The 25004-nt window shown below is 45.8% G+C and overlaps 1 protein-coding gene across 2 annotated transcripts in view; it reads left to right on the top strand.

Annotated features, from left to right (window-relative positions):
* The first annotated feature begins 2325 nt into the window (after positions 1-2325).
* LOC147627722 (histone acetyltransferase MCC1-like) overlaps positions 2326-25004 on the top strand; it is a 33717-nt gene continuing 11038 nt past the window's right edge. The window contains exons 1-6 of one of the 2 annotated variants that reach the window (XM_086814668.1): positions 2326-2464; positions 2562-2668; positions 11316-11554; positions 11645-11804; positions 11895-11994; positions 12108-12336. In XM_086814668.1, coding sequence (XP_086670794.1) covers positions 2597-2668; positions 11316-11554; positions 11645-11804; positions 11895-11994; positions 12108-12336 — 800 coding nt within the window. In that variant the 5' untranslated portion in view covers positions 2326-2464; positions 2562-2596. The remainder of the gene's footprint in view (positions 2465-2561; positions 2669-11315; positions 11555-11644; positions 11805-11894; positions 11995-12107; positions 12337-25004) is intronic. The other variant, XM_086814669.1, reaches the window with a different exon arrangement.

Below are 25004 nucleotides of genomic sequence, written 5' to 3' on the forward strand. Positions count from 1 at the left end.
AAGGTCGGGATGTTTTGATACTGAATGTACAAATTGGAATTGATTATACAAGGGCTTTGAGGCAAGAGGTGGTTATGATTCAACTGGATATTGAAAAGGCTTATGATCATGTTAGTTGGTCTTTTCTTTCACAGCTTATGTAGGCTATGGGATTTGCCCTCGCATGTCTTCTTTGATTTATACTATTAGCCAACATGCAGCGGCTAGGCTTATGATTAATGGTGGGGTGACTGAGCCCATTCATTTGATGAGATCGGTTAGGCAGGGATGCCCACTTAGCCCTCTCTTGTTTGCAATTATTACACATCCACTCTTATCTTGACTGGATAAGCTAGTGGAGGACAGTGAAGTTGTAGGGCTTACTCTTCTAAGCGGAGATCAGCCAGTCGACCAAGCATTGGTAGATGATTCTTTCATGTTCCTTAAGGCTTAAAGAGATAATGTTCCAAAGGCTATGGATGTTTGGGATACTTTTGGTCTTGCTTCAGGGTTATACATTAATATGTAGAAATCTGCTCTGATAAGCTGTATCGAGAGCGATTTGCTTGGTTTGGGATGGAATGGACAGGTCATACAAAGGGGATGCATCACACTCCACTTGGGTTATCCAATTGGACTTGATGTTGATTTACATGCTTTGTTGGCATGGATTTCTACAAGGATAAATGATAAGTTTGTGTATTGGAAATCTCAGGTTGGCCTTGCATGTTTGGCATGATATCTTTTTTCTTGCCTTTATTGCCATGGACGGGCAAAGCTTTGCATCAGATACAATAGCCAATTAGATTTATGTCATGGAAAAGAGCAAAAAATAATCTAGGGCATATGTGGGTTTCTTAGAAACATGTTACTACTCTAAAGAGGAGTGGAGGGGCAGCCCTATTAGATGTCAGATTACATATGGTCGTTAGGAGATAGCCTTTATTGCAAGATATGTATATCAAGAGCCATGGGTGGTAATGGCTAAAGCCCTCATAGAGGAGGTCACACTTGTGCATGGTAATACCAGGATTGATGATACATGGTGGGATGTAGTGAATGGTTCCCAATAGGTTCAAGTGGTGGCTTTACCTCTCCTTTCTTATTTGATGATCTCATGGAAGGAGGTGTTGGTACACACTAAATGGAAGCCTTCAGATCAGCGGGGCCAGTTGAATTCTATGGCAGTTGAGGTGTTGGCTACTTCACAACTTCTCGAGTGGCTTGACAAACTTGTTGAGCGGCCAAAATTCAATAGAATGGCTCGATTGGGACTAGTGAGAATTATGGATGCTTTGTTGCCAACATAGAGGCCACTTATTTTATTTTCGAAAAATCCGTCAATATTTTCGGGCTCCACATGGATATGTATAGTTATGGGAGAAGGTGAGGGCAGGACTTACACTGGTTGGTGATATTCCTTAGTTGGAGGATCAACAAACCTTGGTTAGATTGGGCATTTCGAAAGCCTCAGGACATTGTCCAGCGTACAACAAATCAAGTGTACCATATGATGGTGGAAGATAAGTGCTGGACCACTGAGAAGGCTAATAGGGTATGGAACATGAGGAAAAGTAGGGCCTAGTGGAAGGAAGTAATCTTACAGGGCTGGTAGTCTAAGATTTCATATCAAGGGAAGGTGTTCCTATGGTGCATGCTAGTTGGAGGCCCGCCATTGGGGGACCAGTCACGCGAAAGCGGCAGATTGCTTCTGGTAATGGTGTGTTTTGTACTACATGCTTGGAAACATGCCCGCATCTTTTCATTTCATGTCAAGTGGTGGGATTTCCTTTCTTGTGTATGGATTCCGTTGACAGCAGATAGGCCTGTAAATAGTTAAAGATTGGATTATTGGCAAGATTCTGAATGGGCCGGATAACCTAGAACATTCAGTTTTCTTTCATTTTTTCAGGTGGACAGGTTTGTGGCATATCTGGTTAACTAGGAATGCCTTCATATTTGATGCAAAAGTTGGTATTATAGCTCACATAGGTCGTATAAAAGGGCTACTATTGTGGCAAGTCTCTTCCTTGCGGTCAACTCATTTGGTGGAGAATGACACGGCTATATATTGGATGAGGGTACTCTGAGCTACACCTGTTGTTTCCTGTACTTGTTTCATTTTAACGTAACCAATTTTAGTTTCGCATAATATTTTGTGTTTCACACAAATGCTTGTGGTGATGAATGTGCTAGCACACAAGGAGCAAATAGATAGTAGGCCTCTTGTGTATTTTCTATACCTGTCTCATACCAAAAAGCAAAAATTTAGTGACAGGGTATATATTTTGTGTTGTTTCAATTTTACCAAACTCAAGTACAAGCATAACAATTATTTGTCTAAAAGGAAGAGTACTCTATTTATATTTATTTATATTATTTATGATAACAAGGAGTGTTGATCGATTGGCGTCCAGGGACGCTTTGGAGAAGACCGACGAGCAACTGCAGTGCTGACTGCGTACAAGGGCCAAGTCTCAAGCAGGTGAGATGCGTGCATTTGCGGCTTTTTGCGGCCTTTTGATGGATTAGATTAGAATTTTTAGATTCTTATCTCAGCTTTATATAACTATGATTTTCAGTAATCATCTCTTTGGACGGGTCCCTGTTATGGGCCATGAACGAGGCCGTTGATGGATCCGCAGGCTTCCGTGGCTTGGATGAATGGGCAATGGATGGTGTGCACCAGGTGTCCTTTCTAGCCCTCACGCCAAGCTTTTGTTTTTTTTTTTCTTTCTATTTTCCGTTGCAATTATTTACCATAGTATTTGATTCATATATGTATTTATTACAGTAAGGTCTACATAGATCTGCAGATTTGTTTTGCATTGTCAATCATGTGTCTGCTCAGTTCTGCCATAGATAGGATGCACCTTCCACACCCCCACTTACAGAGGATGTCTACTTTTTTGGAATTTTTAAAACAAAGGTGATCTTTGATCACTTAAGATACTCTGAACACTATAAAATGGGAGCCCAATTTGTGGGCTGCCTGCAAAGACCAATGATGACCGGCTTTTCTAGCAAGGGTTTACACAAGGAAGATTTCAAGAAAGGGTTTCTATTATGTTGCAAAGAATGAGGTGGTTGATTTGGTGGAAAGGTGGGTAGTGGGCTGGGGAAAGCATTGGATTGGATAAAAAGGATCTGCACAGTTTGTTATCAGACATCCTCCTGTGACGAAGTTGAGCAGCTTTACCATAATGAGGATGTGTGAGGATTTTGCAGGATCAAATGTGCAATTCGTTATTGGGCTATGGATCTGCTTGTTTCAAGAGTGGTCAGTCACTCTAGTGCACAGTTGTCAAAACTCCCCAACTGAATGAAAATGGCGACTCAAAAAACATTTTGAAATCGATGTTTTGACAATTGGAAAAAGTGAATGAAAAATGGATCACAACAGCAAGCCATTATGACATTGTCGTAGGGTTAGTTGTGTTCCATAGATAGGCACACATAGGCATGATTCTTGAGTAGGATCAAGTTGATGAATGGGCAAGATTGCACGGTGAGGAAGAGTCGAAGGTGCACCACAATGGTGATGTCATAGCTGAGCTTAATGGCAACATCTAGGTAGAACAATATTTTCTTAAGCCCAAGCTCAATGTGATGTGGCAATCGCCCCCTTTCCCAACTTGCCAACCAGTGCTTTCCAAAATGTTGTCAATGACCTTAGAAAGGGTTGGCTGGCAAGCACAGGGTTGGCAATGACTCTTGGGAAAAAACATGAGAACAGGATTGGGGCCTTGACAATGGTAGTTTTGACAATTTTGCTCCATACAGAGCAAAGTAGGTTTTGGTACTCGCAAGTAGTCAAATGGATTTCCTTCCCCCCTTTCAATGTAGTCTCGACTCACCATTCTTGGATCTCGTGCTAGTCATAGAGGTGTATTGTCTACAACGTTCGCATGATTGAGTGCTATTTTTTTTATGCGCAAGGACATAGAAGCATAAGTACGTGTATGTATTACTTGTCAAAAGGTCAAATTTGATAGGCAAAAGATCCTTGGATTGCTTCAACCGTTGCCTATTTTCTCGTAGCCATGGGAAAGCATTGCTTTGGAGTTTGTAATGGATATGCCAAAGACCCAACAGGGTAATGATGCTATTTGGACGATTATGGATAGGTTTAGTAAGCAAGTACATTTCATGCTTGTCAAGAAGACCATCAAACCGGAGCATATGGTGAAGGTCTTTCTTGCACAAGTGTTCAAGCATCATGGTATGCCGAAGTCGTCTGTGGGGATAGAGATCCCAAGACAACGAGCCTATTTTGGAGGGCTTTCTTTGATAACATGGGTACTAAATTGGACTTTTTATTGGCTTATCACCCACAAACGGATAGCCAAAGCAAGGCTACAAATTGAGCTTTGTTGGATCTTCTAAAGTGCTATGTTGCAGACCAAAGGACTGCGTGGGAGAAGTATCTACTGCGTGTAGAGTTTGCATACAACAAAATGGTACATGCATCCACAAGAAAGGCCCCATTTGAGATTGTTTATGGCAAAGTAATTTTGCCACCCATGCTTCGCACCAAGGATGAGATCTTTGCTACCAATGAATATGTTCAAGATCTTGATGTCGTCTTTGTACAGTGTGGACAACCATTGCTAGCAAGATAAGCATAAAGAGGTTGCCAACAAGCATAGAAAATGGACATCAAAGAAGGTGATTAAGTATTGTTGAAATTTGAGAAAGCAGACTTCGCAACAAGAGGCCAAGTAGAGAGAGAGTGTGTCCTATTTCTCTACCAGGTATTATGGGATCTTCAATGAAGTTGCTTTCAGGTTGGCATTATGTGATCATTGGAAGATTCACAATGCCTTTCATGTGAGTTTATTGCGGAAATATATGGGGCACATCCACGGGAGCTTGTCACAAAAGACCCACCAGAGGTTAACGAGCTTGAAGAGATACTGCAGCCAGAGTAGATAGTCTTCCACAAGGAGAGAAAGCTAGTTGTGGGCAAGCTTTCTAGGCGATACCTTGTGAACTTTAAAAACTATCTTTTGATTGATACTAAATGGGTTGACGAGGAATACTTCTTTGACTATCCACAACGTCTTCAGGTGTACCTTGACGCTTTCCAATTGAGAACAACTCTTTAGAAGCCGGGGGGGATGTCACCATTTGGCCACTCAAAATGGTCCTCTCCAGTTTCTTGTACCCGTGTGTGTACTTCTGTCACGTGAGCTGCCTTGGGCGCTTTCTTCGCCTGCGGATAGTTTGCAAGCCTTCCCAAACCTAAACTTACGTTTATGTCGGGAACCATGCTTGGAACTTCCTAGAGTGTGAGATTTCTGAGAGACTTGTTTCTGATTTTGATTGTCGCTAGCGATGGTCTCCTCATATATTTTGGCATACTTGATGACATCCTCAAGCATCATGCTATGGTTATTTCTCACTTGGAGTTTGTGATCTCGGGCAAGACCACTCATAAAGAATCCGCATAAAGTAGTAGCATGTGCCCTGCACAAGACTGCAATTCCCTAAGTCTCTGTAAATATGTGTCAAATGACATGTTGCCCATATCCAAGTGTGCAAACTTGGCCACAACATCAAACTCGTCCTCAACCTGGAGGAACTCGGGAAATTGTGCCTCAAAAACTGCCCAAGTAGTAGGTTTATCTCTGAGTTCTCCCACCAGTTCCCCTTGAGGAGACCCCTCACCATCTGAATCTTCCAGGTGTCTGGGAAAGGGTGAAACTCGAAATGCACACTCCATCGGTTGAGCCAAGAGTCCACAACCTCTTGTGTCCTCTCTTTCTTCTCACCTGCAAAAGCATCCGGCGTGAAAGAAGTCGCGACTGCAACCGGACCTGGAGTAGGGGCTGATCGAAGAACTGCCCTCTATAAGAGTGACACGTAATCCCTTAACTGTTGCATATCAGCATGTAAGTCGGCCCAAAGTTTGGCCATTTGCTCCTCAAAGTATGATTTTTCGACCCCTTCAATCTCCTCCTCCTCTTGCTCAACCTTAGTAGGCTCCCCATTGGGTTGATGGTTATCCTCAAGATCCGACAGGTCGTCATTAAAGCAGAGTGAAGGTTCCATGGAGGATAAAAAAGGTGGTATTGCACAAAAACTGAGTACCGATTCTGAATTTCAGAATAAAAGAGAGATGTTTTATTTTTATTTTTTCATGTGAGAAAAGACGAGAAAACGCGCAAAAGTACCCACTTAGTGATACTCAATGCATGAGAGTTGGAAACCATTTCGTGAAGCCTCGAAATAGACCATCTCCAATGTTTCGTCACGTCTGGAGAAGGGAAGATGAGTAAAAGATTCCCAATCCCACGGTTTTATAAGTAGAAAAAACAACCATGTGCTTTCCCACTATAAAAAAGGAGAATGCCTTAAATAAAGTAACTAGAAGGTACTAGCCCATCCTTGACACATTTTTTTTCCCATAAAAGAAGATAGGTGCTTTATATTTGTTACATGCACTGAGCTTGGTTGTGATAATGCATAACAAGGCCTTCTTTATACCTTTATGTGAGAATTTTTAGCATCCAATTCAGAGAGTAGAGAGAGAGAGAGAGAAGAGAGAAGACGACACAGTATTGGGTCCCAAATACCCACTGAACGGCCCCCTGCAAGCAGGAGTATTTGCTTATATTATTCTTTGGAGAATGCTGTACAGTGCTTGAGTAAACAAGTGATATGAATGCCCAACGCAAGGACGAGGAAGACCATATGTTGGCTGAGAATCCACCAAATCCAAGGCTCTGTTGAAGACTCTTCGGGCCACTGATGCAAGTCCAGATAGCTGTCGGACTGCACATATGCTGGCTGAATGTTGAAGAGGATCTTCCTTGATTGCTTGGAGTCGATTAGATGACTATCTGCTGTCGGTACTTTTCTGAATACCTGAATATTTGAATGGGACTGAAGCGCATGCTTTTATATGCTCACATGCTACTGGTCGGCCAGTAGCACATGGACAAAATATAGCATTCAATGCTATTAAAAATGCTTTGTGCATGAGATAAAATGCTGTTTTTTATGCTGCTGCCCAACTGCATGCTGAGCACTGCCATGCTGGCCGACAGCCTGTTGAGAGGCTGTATTATTGGCCGACTGTTGATCAAGGCTGGCCGACTGGAGCATGGTGCCCCCTAATGTTGTCGGCTTTCCCTAAATGCTGTCTAGGGCTGTGAACAGCCCTTGGACCGGCTCTTGAGGCTATGGGCTGGCCCATAGGCAATGCAATGCTTACTGATGCATACCTAATACTAGGGCTGACTCTGTACGCACTTATTTGATGCAATGCTTACTGATGCATACCTAATACTAGGGCTGACTCTATACGCACTTATTTGATGAATTCTCTAAGTGGGCTAAGAGGACTGACACTTGATTTGACCTCTAAGGCTTGGAGACTGACCTACGTAGCTCGTGTTGGACTGTCCCTAGACCGAGGGCTCACGATGGGGTCATGGCGTACGAGTCACGACAAATATTCCTATAAAAAGGTGCTACTTCTGTACAAATGTTTCACTGATGATCATGCCAGTGTGTCATTGTGTACCCCAATGCAGGGTGCACGTGACAACATTTTCACACGTCCCATGCTTTTTTGTTTTTTAAGAAAAAAAACACCCCAAAAATATCTTTATGCCACCCTTAGCAGCTCGCCAAAAATAACATGGCTTTCCTTGTGCGCTTGACTGCAGCCCAACTGGCCTGCATGACTGTGTTTCATACACAGTACCCGCACAGCTGCTCACTACCCTTTTTGACCCTTTGTCTTTGTGCCGCCCAGGTGACACCTAACCTGCTGTCCTACTGCTCCTGCTGTGGACAGCCTACGCACAACCAGCATTACTCACAGAGCACCACCACAGCTTGTATGGCCAGCAGAGCACAGCACTACTGTTGCATAGTACAGGATTGTGTGCTTTTGTCCCCGGCATTACCTATCTCTTCACACATCTATGTCGGCAAGACAAAAACACGTCATTCTTTAGCAGAAATCCTCTAATGCATTCACATGCATTCATGATTTATGCACATGCATGTGTAATGGAAATCCCCCATTCGTAGTACTTGCACTATTTTGGGCACTCTGGAATTTCCAGAGTCCTTTCACATAGGAACACGCCGAGTATGGTGACACATACCATGATGTTTGAACACTTGTACAAGGAAGACCTTCACCATATGCTCGGGATTTATGGTCTTCTTGATACACAAGAAGTGTGCTTGTTTACTAAACCTATCCACAATCGTCCAAATGGCATCATTACCCTGCTGGGTCCTTGGCAAATCCATTATGAAGTCCATAGCTATGCTTTTCCATGGCTGTGAAGGAATGGGCAATGGTTGAAGCAAACCTGGAGCTTTTTGCTGATCAAATTTCACCGTTTGACAGGTGATACATGCATGCACATATGCCTCTATGTCCTTGCGCATACCTGGCCAAAAGAAATAGCGCTCAATCATGCGCATAGTAGGCAATATACCACCTCAATGAGCATGGCATTCTTCCATAACCTTTTGCCTCATGTCAGATACAACACATAGGCAATTATCCTTCATGAGATATCCTTCTATGATCACATAGGATGCATGTGCATGACCAGCCAGTCCATAAATGTCCAAAATCAGCATCTTGATGATACAAATCATGCATGGTAGACAAGTCCCCATGTGAGGCAACCGAAACGGCAGCCACATATGGTCTCTTGGACAATGCATCTGCCACCAGATTCTTCTTTCCCGGAGTGTGTACAATTTGAAAATGAAACATAGAGAGGAAATTTGCCATTCTCATTTGTTTGTCAGAAAGCTTTGTTTGCCTGAGAAAGTACTGTAAACTTTGGCGATCTGTCTTGACTATAAGATCAGTGCCATGTAGGTAATGTTTTCAAATTTTTAAGGCATGAATTACAGCCAAGAGTTCTTTCTCATAGACATCCAAGTGAACCTCAGCATCATGTGAATTACAGCCAAGAGTTCTTTCTCATAGACATCCAAGTGAACCTCAGCATCATGCAATCATTGGCTCTCATAAGCTACAGCATGACCCTCTTGATTTAAGACACCTCCAATGCAATCCCCACATGCATCACATTCTACACTGAATGGTTTATGCAAGTTTGGAATGATCAACATTGGCCCATGTATGATTGCATCCTTGAGATGATGAAAGGCATCCTTCTCATTGTTACCATTCTTGGTCAAAAAGCAAAAAGTCAAACTATGTTGACCAAAAGCTGAGGGCACCATTGGAAAGAGGACATCGAAAGTGATCACAAAGCTAAAAGCCGATTTTTCAAAAAGCAGGTTCAGTACCGAAAAGCAGGACTCTGAAGTTGTAAAAGCACAAATCAAGAACTTTGGCTATTAAAAGCAAGAAAATAAAACAAAAGCAAAGAGACAAAGCAAAAGCAAGGCAAGGCAAAAGCATGGACCCCCTCCATCAAGTATAAGAAAGCTTGTACCCTCAAGGAGGAGCATAGAAACTTTTGGAGCTTTACTTCGTGGAGAGCAAGAGTAGCTGCGTATCAAGAACGCGGCCCACCGACCACTAATGATGGACCTGGTATCCGAGGGAATATTCCTCATACCGTCACCTCGAGGGCTTCTGCCCCCGAACCCTTGGGACCCCCTAGCCGGGGCAATGCCCCAAGCCCCAGCTAACGCTTGTAGCCCCGATCATCTCCTAACCATCATCAATGGTCACAATAATGACCCCATCGGCGTCTAAGCCGGGGTTCCCACTAAAGACATATGCGCCATGGCTGCTACTCATAATAGGGGCCTAACAAATGTGCATTATACATCAAAGTGAGATACATGTTGAGAGGCAGGCATTGAGTGTATACTAACACCCCCATGCCACAACCACCCCCCCCCCCCCCCCCCTCCTCAATACCCAGTATATTATTGGAGTATTTTGTTTGTACAATGATTTTAAGCCAGATTTGCCACAAATGCACAAGGAATGAATACAAATACCAACCAAGACGGGCGGAGAAGAGTTTCTTTTGTAGGCAACGTCCCTTGAGAAATCCTCCCGCCCTTCATTGGAGTGAGCAATCACGGTACTGGCTTTTCAGGTCTACACACGATGCTAGTGTGCCCGTACTGGCGCCTAGATTGGGCACTCTCGGTGGAAGGAGTCTTGGAAGATGAAGATGCTGTACGACCTGTTTTAGCAGCTGGCAATCATCCCAATTTGAAGAGCTTGGAGTGTCCAGGTAGAAGAGAGCTTTTAGCAACTGTAGGGGCTGTATGACCAGGCCTAAGTAGTCGACCAGCAGCCTGTAGGTGATCGGCTAGCAGCCTGTAATAGATCGACCAGCAGCCTGTATAGATCGCCCAGCAGCATAACCAACATGGAGGGTGGCTGAGGGTCGAGATGTAGGTGGGGAGCAACAATAGGCCTTCCGTTTTGCAAACCGACCTGCATATGGAGAACTATGAGCAAAAGCGATGGATCGCAACTTCTTTTCAAAAACATTATGCGAGTCAGAAGAAGCCTTGCATGCCCTTGATTTGTTCTCCACCAACCTTCATAACATGTGGGAGGTTAAAGTGTATAAGTGGGATGTCCACTTCACATGCCATGGTCATTTGGGTGCCCATTGGGTTGGGCCCCGGGCACATTTAATAAGTGCCCACTCACTTCCTAATAAATGTGAACCTGCAAAGGTTCAACATTACAAAGCAATTTTAATAAAAATAACAAAGGTTTTGGGCAAACTTACCTCTTGTTCACAGGCAAACACACGTTAGAATACAAGGCACTCACACGGTTCATGGGTAGGCGTCCCAAGCCCGTGAATTAGACATTCATAGCAGGCAAACACACAAATACAAATAACGCGAAAGCAATGTCATGCATGCGAACATGTGTTCATGTGCCCTTGATTTATGGACAGATCTCCCGGTCATGGAACATGTATAGCATTGGCATTTCCGGGCACGAATCTGGCACATCTGAAAGCGCAGAACTGGGACCGAGAACACTCGTAATGATTCTACACAAGGGGATTCTAGGGCACTTATCTGAACTGAGTAGCCTACATCTATGAGCTTGGAAGAAACGGAAGGCAGCACACAAGATGTAGTTTTTTTTTTTTTTTGAGTTTCTTCTCTAGCTGTTATATTCAGGAAGTAGTCCTATCTTTTGCAAAGGCAGGCCAAAAAAAGAACCCGTGTACAACATTTGTAATTCCCCTTTAGTTTGTTGTGCATACCTCGATAATAGACCTTGAGAGGTCTCCTGGTTCACTTGTTTCATAAATTGAGTTGCTAATGATGTATGTCCATGACTACCAAAACGGTCTTTTAATCCTATGTACCTTGTTTTTGGGTCTCCATGGCAGGGACATCAATTGCAACCTGACTTCAAGCAGCAGCATAGCAGACTTCTCTCTGCAAGGGGAAGTGTGACGGGGGCTTCTCAAACTCTCAACTGCACGGAAGGTTGCACAGGAGTGGGATATACCACATCTTCTGCTATATCCTGGCTTCCACGACACTCTCCCGTGATCTCCTACCGGTCCATTCAGCCCTCTGACTTAGATGTGTTGAGAGAGTTGCACGAGGCATTATTTCCAGTCAAGTATGATTTACTTTATTTTTTGGTCAGTTTTATCAGATGGTCTTTTCTTGAGTGGCATATTTCTGTGGTATTTATCTGAGGCGACGGTAGGTGTGCCTTGGACAGATATGAAGCTGAGTTTTTCTTGAACGTAGTTCACGGTCATGGCATCATCTCGTGGGCTGCAGTCGACACCAGCAGAGCTGGTCTTCAGCATGATGAGATCATTGGCTTTGTCACAACACGTGTGGTTTCAACGGCAGAAATCGATGTAAACTTACATGTTGTCCAGTGGTTTATTGAGCTTTGGTATCAACTATATGAGGATTCTTTGAATTTGATGGTGTGTTTTTGGCCTCAGACCACGGGTATGCTGGGTTATGAATTGGCCAAAACAGATAAAAACCTTGTATATATCCTAACACTTGGCGTAATAAAATCATACAGAAACCTTGGCATAGGTAAACTTTCTATGTCTCAAAGTTTGGGTCCATATCTGGAATTCACGCCATTTGTTTATCTTTAACTTGTGATGGTTTTTTAAAATTAATTATTATTATTGTTATTTTTGCAGCATCATCACTAATACATAGGGTGCTGGACTATGCATCAAGTATTCCGACTTGCAGAGCAGTGTATCTGCATGTCATCTCATATAATGTGAATGCTATTAGTTTTTATGAAAAGAATTCCTTCCGATGTTTGCAAAGGTTGCAGAATTTTTATTATATCAGTGAACATCACTATGATGCCTATCTTTACATCTATTATGTCAACGGTGGCAGGGCTCCGTGCACAGCACTGTAAGTATTTCAAAATGTATGCTCAGTAGATAATATGGATGCAAATAAGAAGTGGTCATAGAGATGTAGAATAAAGAGATGGACACTTGGGATTGATGAGTACTTTTTACCCCTTCTAGGCAATTCTGTTAGCAGTCATCTCCTGTCTGTCAGTGAGGGCCTCGATTGTGGGTGTGCCCGCCCATGAGTTCTCTCCATTTTTCCTCATTTTTCCGTGTTGTTTTCCCTGTTTTTTGGTCGTGGGGGCTGTCTGGTTCTGGCCGACTTGTCCTATGCTCTTGACTGACTGCATATGTGCTGGCCGACTGGTCTTATCCCAGTCGTGGACATTTATGCTGCTGTCTGCTGTTTTTGGGCTGGCTGACCAGCAGCATAGGGTGGTATAAATACCACCCTTGACCCCCACTTCCAATTTGTACCGGATCTTGTGTATATAGCAGAGTTTATACAGCTTCTCTCTCTCTACACTTATGCGTTTTCTTTCTCACAGCAGTTCTCTCATTTTTCCGCTGTGCATTCTGACAAATTCTACCGTGGTACCTTGGTACCAATTGAGCTTTGGAAATTAAACCACACACTCCAAGATACATCCTCCCTCTTGTACAAACCTTAGCACTACAAGATCATATTTTTCAATAAGGGGCTCAAGGTGAGCCGTGGATTGGCTTGGTATGGCGACTAGTCCTCCCAGATGGGTCTGCAGGCTCAGGTATCTTTTTGGGTCGCGGGCGGGTGTGGACATCTTGTATCTGGAAGAAGCTAGTGATGGTAAGGTGTAATGTGTCCTGAGCCTACGTTCTGTTCTCTCAAGGAGTGGGATTTTGTGCCAACTAAGCTCCATCAAGTAAAGTCCGAGCCATCATTGGTCGGGGGAGTCAGAGATAATGGACAATGGAATTGTTAAAACCCCAAGGATCTCCTAAATGCAAAACATGAATGATTAGTACAAACCCCCTAATAGGGGTGCAGGCTAGCTCACCACCTAGCCACAGGTTCTATGCTTAGAACCACCCTCGAGCCAGGAGCTAAGGCCTGACTCTCACATGTCCACGCCAGTCCTTCGGCATGCAGATCTATGCTCTGCTACACACGTAGCTTGATTCTAGTTGAACTCTGACCAATAGTGAGGTTATGACAATAATAACCCATGTTTCACTTATATAGTGCCCAATGTCGCTATAAATAACTAAATTGTTATAAATAGCCAGTACACACCACTAATCTCGAGGATTAGTACTAGGTATGTAACAGGAATCTTCTCCAGGTCTCATAGTATATTGGATAACTGCAGATGTAATGGTCCTCCATCTTGATCTCTGTAGAATACAGTGTACGTACAGATGGTGTCCTTCATGGCAATGCCTTCTGCTCTCCTAGTGAGGCAGTGACATGAGACCAATCCGCATGGCATGTGACATATGTCTGTCTAGGTATCCTTGTCCCTGAATGAAGCCATCTACTGTGATCCTGAAGAAGTGATCTATGTAGAATTGCATCTTCATGGTTAGCTTTGGGGGCACGAGCCATGTGGTGTGGGTGTATAGGCTAAGGAGATCACATTGGATGATTCGGTTGGTATCGTGATGGATGAAATGGAGAGATGGGGCATCAAGTCTGTGCTGGGAAGGTGGTAGGCAGTCTATATGCAGCCCCTTTGTGAGGAACCAACGAGGGAGCCTAGATACCATACCCGGTCATGCCCCTGCTCTGCTAGCACTCCAAAGCAAGCTCGGTAACATGTGGCTGTCCAGGGTGTGTAGGCAATGTATGTATGTCATCGTCTGGAAAAGTGCATCTACCATCAAGGGGGCTGCCCCAAACTTTGCCAGGATGATAGGGTGTGGAACTGACGGTTTGCTCCAGATCATGCTGGAGAACACCATGATGTAAAGCGCCTCTCGATCCTCCTCAGGGAGGTCTATCCCTAGAAAGGGGCCCATACATCACTGCTGGGGTTACTAAGGTGTCAAAGGGCCATCCCTTAGTACTAGGTTTCTGGAAGTGTGTCTGGAAACACAGTCTCAGGAGGAGGGCTAGAGTTGTGTAGCCTCTCGTCAATCTGGCCCAGGTTGTGGGACACATGGTGAAGATTGGGCCACAGAAGGTGACTCCCAGGTATACATAAGATGTGCCCCTAGATGAGACTGAGTGAGATGTGTTAAAGACATCACCTTGGTCTTCCCAGGGTTACTGTGAGGTCTTGCTGCTTATAGAAGGTGTGCAATGCATCCAAATGCCTCTGTAGTCCCTCAGGTTAATCTGAAATGAGCACTTGTCTTCTGCATATAATAGGAGGAGGATCAAGGTGCCTGCTGGAGAAGAACCTGTGCCACTTAGTCTGTAATGAAATCAGAGATCTAATCAATGTGATGTCCGAATACAGCCGGGGAGAGAGGGCAACCCTGTTTCACCTCAATCATGCTAGAGATGTCCTGTGACATACGTCCTGGATCTCTGACCTAGCCAATAACTGACTTATAAAGTGTTTATATCATCTCTGAGGGTATGCCTGAATTCTGCAAGTGCCTGAGGAGTCGTGCGCAAGGGATAGCGTCAAAAGCTTTGCGGAAATCCACAAAGCAACAAAAAATGTGCCGTCTGTGACCTGGCTCCCTTAGGAAGAGCCCTTAGTGTGACAATATGGCCCTACGTCTCCGAAATTCTGCGCGCATGCGCACATGCGTGAGAGAGAGAGAGAGAGAGAGAGAGAGAGAGAGAGAGAGAGAGAGAGAGAGAGAGAGAGAGAGAGAAAGTTATATTAAATGTCTTCAAAAGACCTAGTGGGTCTATGAGACCAAAAGTGAAACAATAGTGTCCATGTAATCTCATCATGGTACAAAAGAGAACAAAAAACTAGAGCTATGAGCTGGGAATGTCAAATCCAAGCCATATGATACAAAGCGGGACCATCATCATCATGCAACCAATGGAGCTGACCCCCCGGTAGGGGGAGGGGGCCATCAAGGATATCGAGCATGGGATTAGCTTGTAGAAGACCCTGTAGGTCCACAGGGTGTGTGAAGGTGGCCCTGTGCCTCTTCAAGGTCTCCTCAAGCTAGGGCTGATGTCTGTGTTGCTGGCGAGGTCCAGGGAGTCTGAGATGTCGGGCTCCCTGTAGTGCTGTGGCCCGGTCTAGAGTCACACCATTGTGGGGTGTGGCGGGTGGTCGGGCACTCGAGAATGTGTGCCTCGATGAGGCTGTGGGTATGTCATCTATGGCTGGTGGGGCGTCCTCTCGTGGTCTGAAGAACTGAGTGATGATCGCCTGAGGCCGGGGTGGACGTCTCCCATGGGGTCTCGACTCCCTAATCAACGAGTCTCTGTGGCGATAAGCTCTAGTACAAGGAGGCCGAGGCATCGCTGATGTGGGTAATCCATGATCTTGTATAAGAGTCCAAACCCCTCTCTGAAGAGACAGTGGAACCTCCCTTGAATCTCATAATATACGATGCTCCTGCATATGAAGTGCTCTTTTGACTCGACCTCTTACTGGCATCCTCTCCTTGCGAGGTATCTGCATGGCTCTCCTTGTCTCTATCTTAGGTGGTGCAATGACACCCGCAACTGGCCCACTGCAATCCGCATGGCATGTGACATGTATATGTCAAGATATCTGGCCATCACTATGAAACCATCCTCTAGAAGCCTCATGAAAGTATCCATGTAGTACTGCTGCTTGTGTGAGAGTGGCTCATGTGTTGTGATCCAGGTATCCTGTATGTATAGTCCCAATAAATCATATTTAATCATACGGTTCCTGTCATCATGAGAGAGCTTGATGAATGGGGAGTCCAAGGCGATCCATCTTGAGTCCTTGCCTTGTGAACCAGGTGCATACTCGGCTATACCATGACTCGTGCCCATTTGCTGCTAGGTGTTGGGAGGACTGTAGGGCGTGCCTCGGGAGTCTCCAGGGGGCCATGGCACTGATCCTGTGAATGTATGTGATTGTCTGGAAGAGTGCCTCTACTACTTGTTGGGTAGGAGGGAAGCTAGCCTGTACACACACACACACACACACACACACACACACACACACACAACCTCAAGCACAGAGAAACGTGAGTGCTGGAAAAGATGTACTCAATAATGATTTGAAAATGAAAGTACAAGTGAGTACTAAAAGGCCTAGGGCAAAGTGCCCAACACACATTAGTGTGTTCACACGGGGAAAAAACCTGTGTCTAGTCACAGGGAAAAAGTGCCCGTGAGTAAGCTGGGTTCACACCTGAACTAGCCGGAAGTGGACATGACCAACAAACCCCCCTCAAGTGAATGGTGTGAACGGGTAGCAGCAGGGTGATAAAGCTGTGAATGCTGGGTAGGAGGGAAGCTAGCCTGCACACACACACACAACCTCAAGCACAGAGAAACGTGAGTGCTGGAAAAGATGTACTCAATAATGATTTGAAAATGAAAGTACAAGTGAGTACTAAAAGGCCTAGGGCAAAGTGCCCAACACACATAAGTGTGTTCACACGGGTAAAAAACTTGTGTCCAGTCATAGGGAAAAAGTGCCCGTGAGTAAGCTGGGTTCACACCTGAACTAGCCGGGAGTGGACATGACCAACAAACCCCCCTCAAATGAATGGAGTGAACGGGTAGCAGCAGGGTGATAAAGCTGTGAATGCTGCCCTGCACTATGCTCCACAGTAAGAGTGAACTGCAGTGCCAATGGAAAAAGCAAGCACTATATGACGGGGAAAAGGAGACTCCCCAATGTCATAGTGCTAATGCTAGAGCACTGTAGTACATAAATGCATCACCAGAAATGCATGGCAAAGATCATGTGGACATCAACTGCATCAAATCAAGAGGCATCGCATAATACCCCCCTGAAGGCAAGCATGTAATCCACATCAATGCTCTGTAATTGCACTAGTGATAAGCATAAGAAGAGGTAGTAGATATACGCATGTGTAAAGGCAACAGGATCCAAAAGTCATGCCTGTGAGACATGCAATGTAAGCTACAAAAGTGAAACTCATCAATGGAGGATCCGATGAGGAAAAATCAGCAATGGTAGGGCTGATAAAAGTAAAAATTCAGCAATGGGAAAAGCTGAAAATGGGGAGAGAAAGTGGGGGCTCGAGACGGGCATCAGCCAATGCTATGAGAGGATAGGTAAACTCTCAGTGACGCCATGATCAGTGGCATGTATGGCAAGTGTAAAGATACATAATCCCACAATGAATAATATACATGTGACATGTCAAAACCATGAGAGCAAGCCAGCACTGGCCAAGTGTGTAAAAGGCACTCCCAATAAACATCACATGTGAGAAAGAAAGAAAGAAAGAAAGATTTTATTAACGTCTTCCAAAAGACCGAACTCGGCCTATGAGACAAATCGGAGTACATGTATGGGGTATCCTCTGTCATCCCAACAAAATGAAAAAGTACTGAATAAAAAAAAGCTGAATCTGGGTGTGCAGGGGATGGAGCTCTATTACTAGGAGAATGCAAAGCTATATGCATGGAGTATACAATCATGATATGCAACCTAGCTAGCTCCATCCTGTACCATACTGGGGGTATAAAATGGTATACATCAGTGAAGGGGGTGTCCACAGCTCCCTGAAGAACATGCCTGGGTGTGCTCTGAAGCGAGCCAGTCGCTCCGCACCCTCTCTGTGAAACTGAGCTCTGATCTCTGTCATCTCTCTCTGGTATAGGCGTGGTGTCCGAAAGCCAGGTGTCCTCTGTCTCCTGCGGGCTCTAAGTGTCTCTGCTCTCTGGAGAGTAATTCCCTGCCGTGTAGGGGCTGGGAGGGGTATGGATCTCTGAAAAAATGTAGTAATCTGTGTCTGTCGCCCCCCCTCTGGAGCTGTCTGAGCCTGTAATAATGTCTCTCTGTGGCGCTGTATGTCTAGAATGTATCTCCCCAGTATGCGCTGGTCTGCTGCCTCAAAGATCTGGCGCAGGGAATGTGGCTCTCTGAATAAAATGGGATATCTCTCTCTGATGGCTGTATATGCTCTGCATCTGCATACATAATGCTCCTCACTCTCCACCTCCTCTCTGCACAATCTGCATACCCTCTCCTCTCGGGGGATCCGTGTTGCTCTGCCAGTCTCAATCTCCAATCGGTGTGATGAAACTCTGAGCTGACCAATAGCCACTCGGGAGCCGTGTGGTAAAAAGCCCTCCATGTATCTAGGCCTCTCTATAAATCCATCATCAGTGATACTCATGAAGTGATCTCTGTAGTATAGCATCTTCGGTGGAAGAGGCTGTGTAGGCGATATCCATGTCTCTCGTGTATAGAGCTGCCATAGATCCTGTCTCAATACTCTGTTCCTCTCACTATGAGAGAGACGGATATGTGGTGCATCCCTGTCATACTGGAATGGTGGTAGATGATCCATGTCTAGGCCATGCTGTGAGAACCAATGTGTGACCTGTGCATACCATGATCCTCTGTCTCCTGCCTCAGCCAACTGTCTAGATGCCTGAAAAGCTCTGTATGATAATCTGTCCTGTGGCATCTCTCTGAATCTGTCTAGCAGGCATATAGTCTGAAATATGGCCTCTACCATCATAGGAGGCGCAGCAAACTCTGCTCGGATAATGTCATGAGGTACTGACGGTTTGCTGCGTATCATGCGTGCCATCATGAGGGCCTGTGGTCTCTCTATCTGTGTCCACCAATGGGTAGCAAGGCCTGGTGCCCATACTGCTGCTCCATACATCAATGCCGGTGTGACTAATGTGTCAAATAGCCACCCCTTCGTCCGGGGCTCCTGAAAATGCGCCTGGCGGCACTGTCTCTCTAGCATAGCCAATGCTGCATATCCCCGTGTCAATCTAGCTCTGGCTGCTGAACCCATGGTAAAGCGTGTGGCTGCTGCAGAGAAGGTAACCCCTAGGTACACGTATGATGTCACCACCTCCACCTGGGATCCTGCGAGAGTGAATGTCAGCTGACTCCTGCCCTGTCTCGATGTATGAAAGACCATAACCTTGGTTTTCCCAAGGTTCACAGTAAGACCCCTCTGTGTGCAGAAATCATGGAGTGCATGTAGATGCTGCTGTAGACCACCTGGGGACTCAGACACTGTAGAAACAATCCCGCTGCAAGGGAAAACAGCATAAAAGGCATCTCCATTAGACATCACATGAGAGAAAGTGTCTAGCATAGACCAGCATAAGGGAACAAGCATAAGTGACCACGAGGCATCACCAATTGCATGTGGGCAAGTAAAATCTCCCCCTGAAATGCATCTGCCAGACAATGCATACCATGGAGTACAGACTATAAAGCATAGTCATCAAAAGCAATGGCATCAGAAGACATCTCTGCAGGCAATGAAAATGTAAGTGTCAAGGCTGACACATGTGTAGTAGCCAAATTGGCCTGATCTGCACCTGTGGAAGAAGATGCCAGCTGCTTCTTTTTTTCACTCTCAATACGCTTCCTGCATTCCTCTATGGTGTGCCCTGTTTTCCTGCAATAGTTATAGCGCTTGTTCTTTTCAGGCTTGTCCTCTGTCTTGGGAGGATCTGATGGGCTAGGTTTAGGCCCAGATCTATTCCCACGAAAGGGAGCAACCATTGCTGACTCAACAGACATCATGTTGTTCCTGTTGGAACGAGATTGCTCTTCATTGAGCAAGAGAGTCACAAGGTTGTCAAAAGTGACCGCATTAGGTGCATTGCCAGTCAACAACCGCAAAGTGGTGCCAAATGTTTGATAAGAGTCAGGCAAGTTGCGCAAAACTGTTTGAACAAGATAGCTATCTGTCAAGACCTCATCAATGTTAATGAGCTACTCTCGTAGGTCCTTCACATGCGTAAGGTACTGATCGATAGAGTCACCTTCAAGCATGCGGTCAGTCTCAAGCTTGCTCTGAAGGTAAGCTACATGAGCCTCATTGCGACCTGAATACAACGCCGCCAAGGTATCCCAAGCACCCTTTGCAGTGGTGCAAGAACGAATGTGCGGAATGATATGCCTGCGGCACGAGAGAGCAATCAATGCATGGGCCTGAGCATCCCTAGCACCCCAAGTACGCTGGTGCTGAGTAGGAGGAAGACGAGGAGGTGGACCTGTAGGAGGATGAGCGGGAATCACTTCACCTTCCACTGGAGCAGGTGCAAGAGGACGCTCCTCAGTGCCATCCACATACAGCCATACATTTTTGGCGACCAAAACATGACGCATCATGTAAGCCCACATAGGGTAGTTGTCCCCATTGAGCTTGTCCTCTTGAGATAGCATTCCAAAGAGGTCATTATTACTGTTGGCCATGTTAGCACAGCAAATCTGTCACAAGTCACCAAGAGTAGGCAATACCCAGCAAAACGGTAAGAATACCGGAGATAAATAGCAGGATAACCAATGGACTGAAATGGAACTCCTTCACCACTAGAAATACATATGCATGTCCCAAATCTGCAAGTGCACTGCACGATGATGCAAATATGTCAAAGTGTCCACAATGGCATACATATACTGCAGCAAACCACAAATGTATACATGTGCCGTGAAAAACACAATCAGCCGACACCTGTAAGAGCTGCAAGTGCACAAATCCTGTAAATCTGCTAATGCGATTATCACCTCTACCAAATGTTGTAATGCCCACAAATTGGGGGAAATGCCCCAATGCCAACCAAATGTGCCTCTAATACCCAAAAAATTAGGGGAAATGCCCCAATGCCAACCAAATGTGCCTGTAATACCCAAAAAATTGGGGGAAATGCCCCATTGCCAACCAAATGTGCCTGTAATACCCAAAATTGCTTGCAAATAGTGCCAATTTTTGCAAAATAGTGCCAGTTTTTACAGTGCCAATTTTTGCAAAATCAAGTCAATTTTTGCAAAATCGAGTCAATTTCTACAAAATCCCGAAATTTCTATTGCAATTATGTACCAAATCTGCTGAAATCAATGCCAATGTGTGCCAATGTTGCAATTGCAGGCTCAATTGTGAAAAGCCCTAATTTTTAACAGGCAAAATGTGCAATTTCAGGTCAGAAAATTGCAAATCCCTCAAACCTTGCCAATTTTGGGTAGATTTGAAGGTGAATTTGAAGTTGCTTTGGGCAGTACAGAGCAGGTACACAGGTTTAGTCGTATGGTACAAGTGCAGGTACGGTCGTACGGCGGTACCAGACGGCTGTACGGGGCACGGTACAGGGCGGCGACGGCAGGGCGTCGTATGGCGGCGCAGGCGGCAGCTGCCATGAGGGCGACAACAGAGGCGGCGGTGCACAAGGCGAAAGGCATAGGCGGTGGCGCACAGGGCGGAAGGCGTAAGCGGCGTCGAGGCAGGCGCAGATCTGATGACGGGCAGTGCAGATCTGGCAATGGGCGACGTAGATTTGATTGCTACAGTCGACGGCGGCGCACGCAGGAGTGACGGCGGCATCGTGCAGCTGAGGACGTGATTGCAGTACAGTACGGCGGCTGTGCGCGGCGGTGCTAGTACATAACGTCGTACGGACAGAGCGGCGGTAGCGTGCAAAGGCGGCAGCGGCGGTGGCGGTGGCGGCGGCTGGGGGCGGGCGGCAAGGCTGTTGCAGGGTGGCTGAGGGCAAAACCCTAACCCTAAACATCAAAAACCTTAATGCTGCAAACCCTAATGCAATAGGTTGAAGCTCAAGCTCTGAAGGGCAGTAGGGGGAAAACCCTAATGCTAACCCTAACCCTAACCAGGCTTTGATACCAATGTTGGGTAGGAGGGAAGCTAGCCTGCACACACACACACACACACACACAACCTCAAGCACAAAGAAACGTGAGAGTGCTGGAAAAGATGTACTCAATAATGATTTGAAAATGAAAGTACAAGTGAGTACTAAAAGGCCTAGGGCAAAGTGCCCAACACACATTAGTGTGTTCACATGGGGAAAAAACCTGTGTCCAGTCACAGAGAAAAAGTGCCCGTGAGTAAGCTGGGTTCACACCTGAACTAGCCGGGAGTGGACATGACCAACACTACCATGGGTGCTGCAGCAAACTCTGCCAGGATAATATCATGTGGGACTGAGCATCATGACATGTTGCCTCTCTATCTTCGGCCATTTGGCCGCTGTAAGATCAGGTGCCCAAAAGGGTGCTCCATACATCAATGCCGGAGTGACCAAGGTGTCAAATAGCCACATCTTGGTCCTCAGCTCCTCGAAATGGGCATGGAAGCACTGTCTCTCCATGAGAGCAAGAGAAGCATACCCTCACATCAGTCTAGCCTTTGCAGCATGGCTCATCAAGAAGAACGGTCCTGTAAAAGTGACTCCCAGGTACACATATGAGTGTGCAATGATCAATCTCCACTGGGCTGCTCATGTAGGTGAAACTCAGTCGAGATGTGAAAAGAGCGGATGTGTTGAAGACCATAACCTTGGTTTTCCCAAGGTTTACTCTGAGATCCGGCTGTGCACAAAAGTCATGTAATGTGTCAAGATGCCTCTGGAGAGCCTTTGGAGAATTTGCAATAAGCACAATGTCATTAGCATAAAGTAGTATGGAAACAAGGATGCCTGCTAGTGATACACCTCCTCTTGCTCCTCTATCAATGAAGGCCGAAATCTCGTAAGAGTGGGAGAGGCATCCTTGCTTCACTCCAATGGTACTGGAGATCTCCTCTGATAATCCTCATGGGCATCTCACGCACCCTATGACCGACTCATATAATGCCATGATCCCGCAAGTCATGCCTGATGGTACCCCAAAATCCTGGAGTCTTTGGCGTAGTCTGGCTCGAGGCACTGTATCAAATGCTTTGCGGAAATCCACAAAGCAACAGTAAACTCGTCGATGTCATGATCTGGTCTCATCCAAAGTAGAGAATGACCTTCGAAAGCCTGCCTGCCTTGATGTTCTGTGCCCATGTCTCTGCTGGTGTGTGGAGCTCAATCTCAAGTACTAACCCATAAAGTTTGGCCAGTGTATGGCCAATCATAATAGTCGTGTAATTGTTGGGGGCCATGGGATCTCCGTCTTTATGGATGGGTGTGATGATATGGGCTGTCCAGGTGGGTGGGAAGCCTTCTGAAAGAGCCGGTTGAACATATGGGCCAGGAGGGGTGCCAGTGTCTCCCCCGCATTGGAGATGTATTCTGCCAAGTGGCCCTCGTGGTCATGTGATCTACCGTTTTTGAGTCTCCGGATGGCTCGGTCTACCATGTCGGGTGTGAAGGTGGATGTGATGGGGCGTGGATGTGATGGTGGTGGGATGAGGGGCTGATCCGGGACTTCGTACAGGGATCGTGCATATGTGTGCCATATGGATGGAGGTGTGATGGGTGTGGGTTGGTGTTTCTCTCGGATTTTCTTCCAGCCCTCAGTACAGTTCACACCTTTGAGAGAGAGAGAGAGAGAGAGAGAGAGAGAGAGAGAGAGAGAGAGTTCTATTAACATTTGAGGATAGCGAAAATGACATATGAGACCAATACATAAGTGAAGACGATGGAGATCTTATGTGAAAAAGGAACATCAAACCAAACTTAGAAAGCTAAAAACTCTTAGTGTTCGCCTACTATGCCACTGAGAGATATAAAGAAAGTAATATTAATGTCTACAAACTACACTTAGAAAAATAAAAACTCTTAATTTTCATCTACTATGGCACTGAGAGAGAGAGAGAGAGAGAGAGAGAGAGAGAGAGAGAGAGAGAGAGCGTCTGCTAAAGATCCAATGGGCCTATGAGACCAAAGTGATACAATAATGTCCATGGCATATCTCATCATGGAATAAAAAATAAAATAGAAAGAAAACATAAACATAGCTATCTCATTGGGGTGATACAAAATTGTCCATGGAAACTCATCATGGAATACTAAGAACATAGAAACATGAGAGCAACATCAGCTCCGAGTAGATGGTATACCACTCTCCAAAATATCAAGCATGGGGCTAATAAGTATGGCCAAGAGGTCTCCCTCAGCTATGTCACGTGGAAAGGTAGCTCGATGGTGGTGGAGCATGTCTTGGATCTGGAGCTGATGAGGTGATCGTGGCCGACGGGGGGGTGGAGGGCGTCGGGCACACTGGAGTGCAGAGGCTCGGTCCAAGGTAACTGGTTGGCTGGCGAGGGAGGGGGCGGGCTGGCTGGGGCCGAGGCTCTCTCAAGAAGGTGTCCTTATGTCTGTGGAGCTCAAGCAGGAAGAGGCCCAGGCAACGTTGGTCTTGGAAGTCAATGATCCTGGAGAGTGGACCGAATCCCTCATGAAATAGACAGTGAAACCTCCCGCGGATCTCATAGTATACTGGGCAGCGGCATATGTAATGCTCCTCCGTCTCAACCTCTGTGTGGCATAGTCGGCAGATCCTCTCCTCTCTGGGTCTCCGTATGAGCTTCTCGGCTCTGAAGATGCACTCAACTCTACCTGTCTCCACTCTGAGGCGGTGGGATGAAACCCGTATTTGGCCAATCGCAATCCGCATGGCATGGGACATGTGAACACTCAAATAGCTCGGCTGTTGGATGAATCCATCCTCAGTGAGTGTGAAGAAGTGAGCTCTGTAGAAGTGCATCTTCGTGGGGAGCTCCGGAGGTGTGATCTTGGATCCATGTGCAATGTGTGTAGAGGCTGAGAAGATCTAACCGGATAACCCGGTTGGTATCCTCATGAGACAGTCGGAGAAAAGGGGCATCCAAACTGTACTGAAGGGGGGGGGGTAGGCGGTCCATGCAGAGCCCATATACTGAGAACCAAGTGGA

Source organism: Cibotium barometz, chromosome 20 (genome assembly GCF_041138505.1).
Source record: "Cibotium barometz isolate CiBa-2024 chromosome 20, ASM4113850v1, whole genome shotgun sequence".
NCBI classification, from domain to species: domain Eukaryota; kingdom Viridiplantae; phylum Streptophyta; class Polypodiopsida; order Cyatheales; family Cibotiaceae; genus Cibotium; species Cibotium barometz.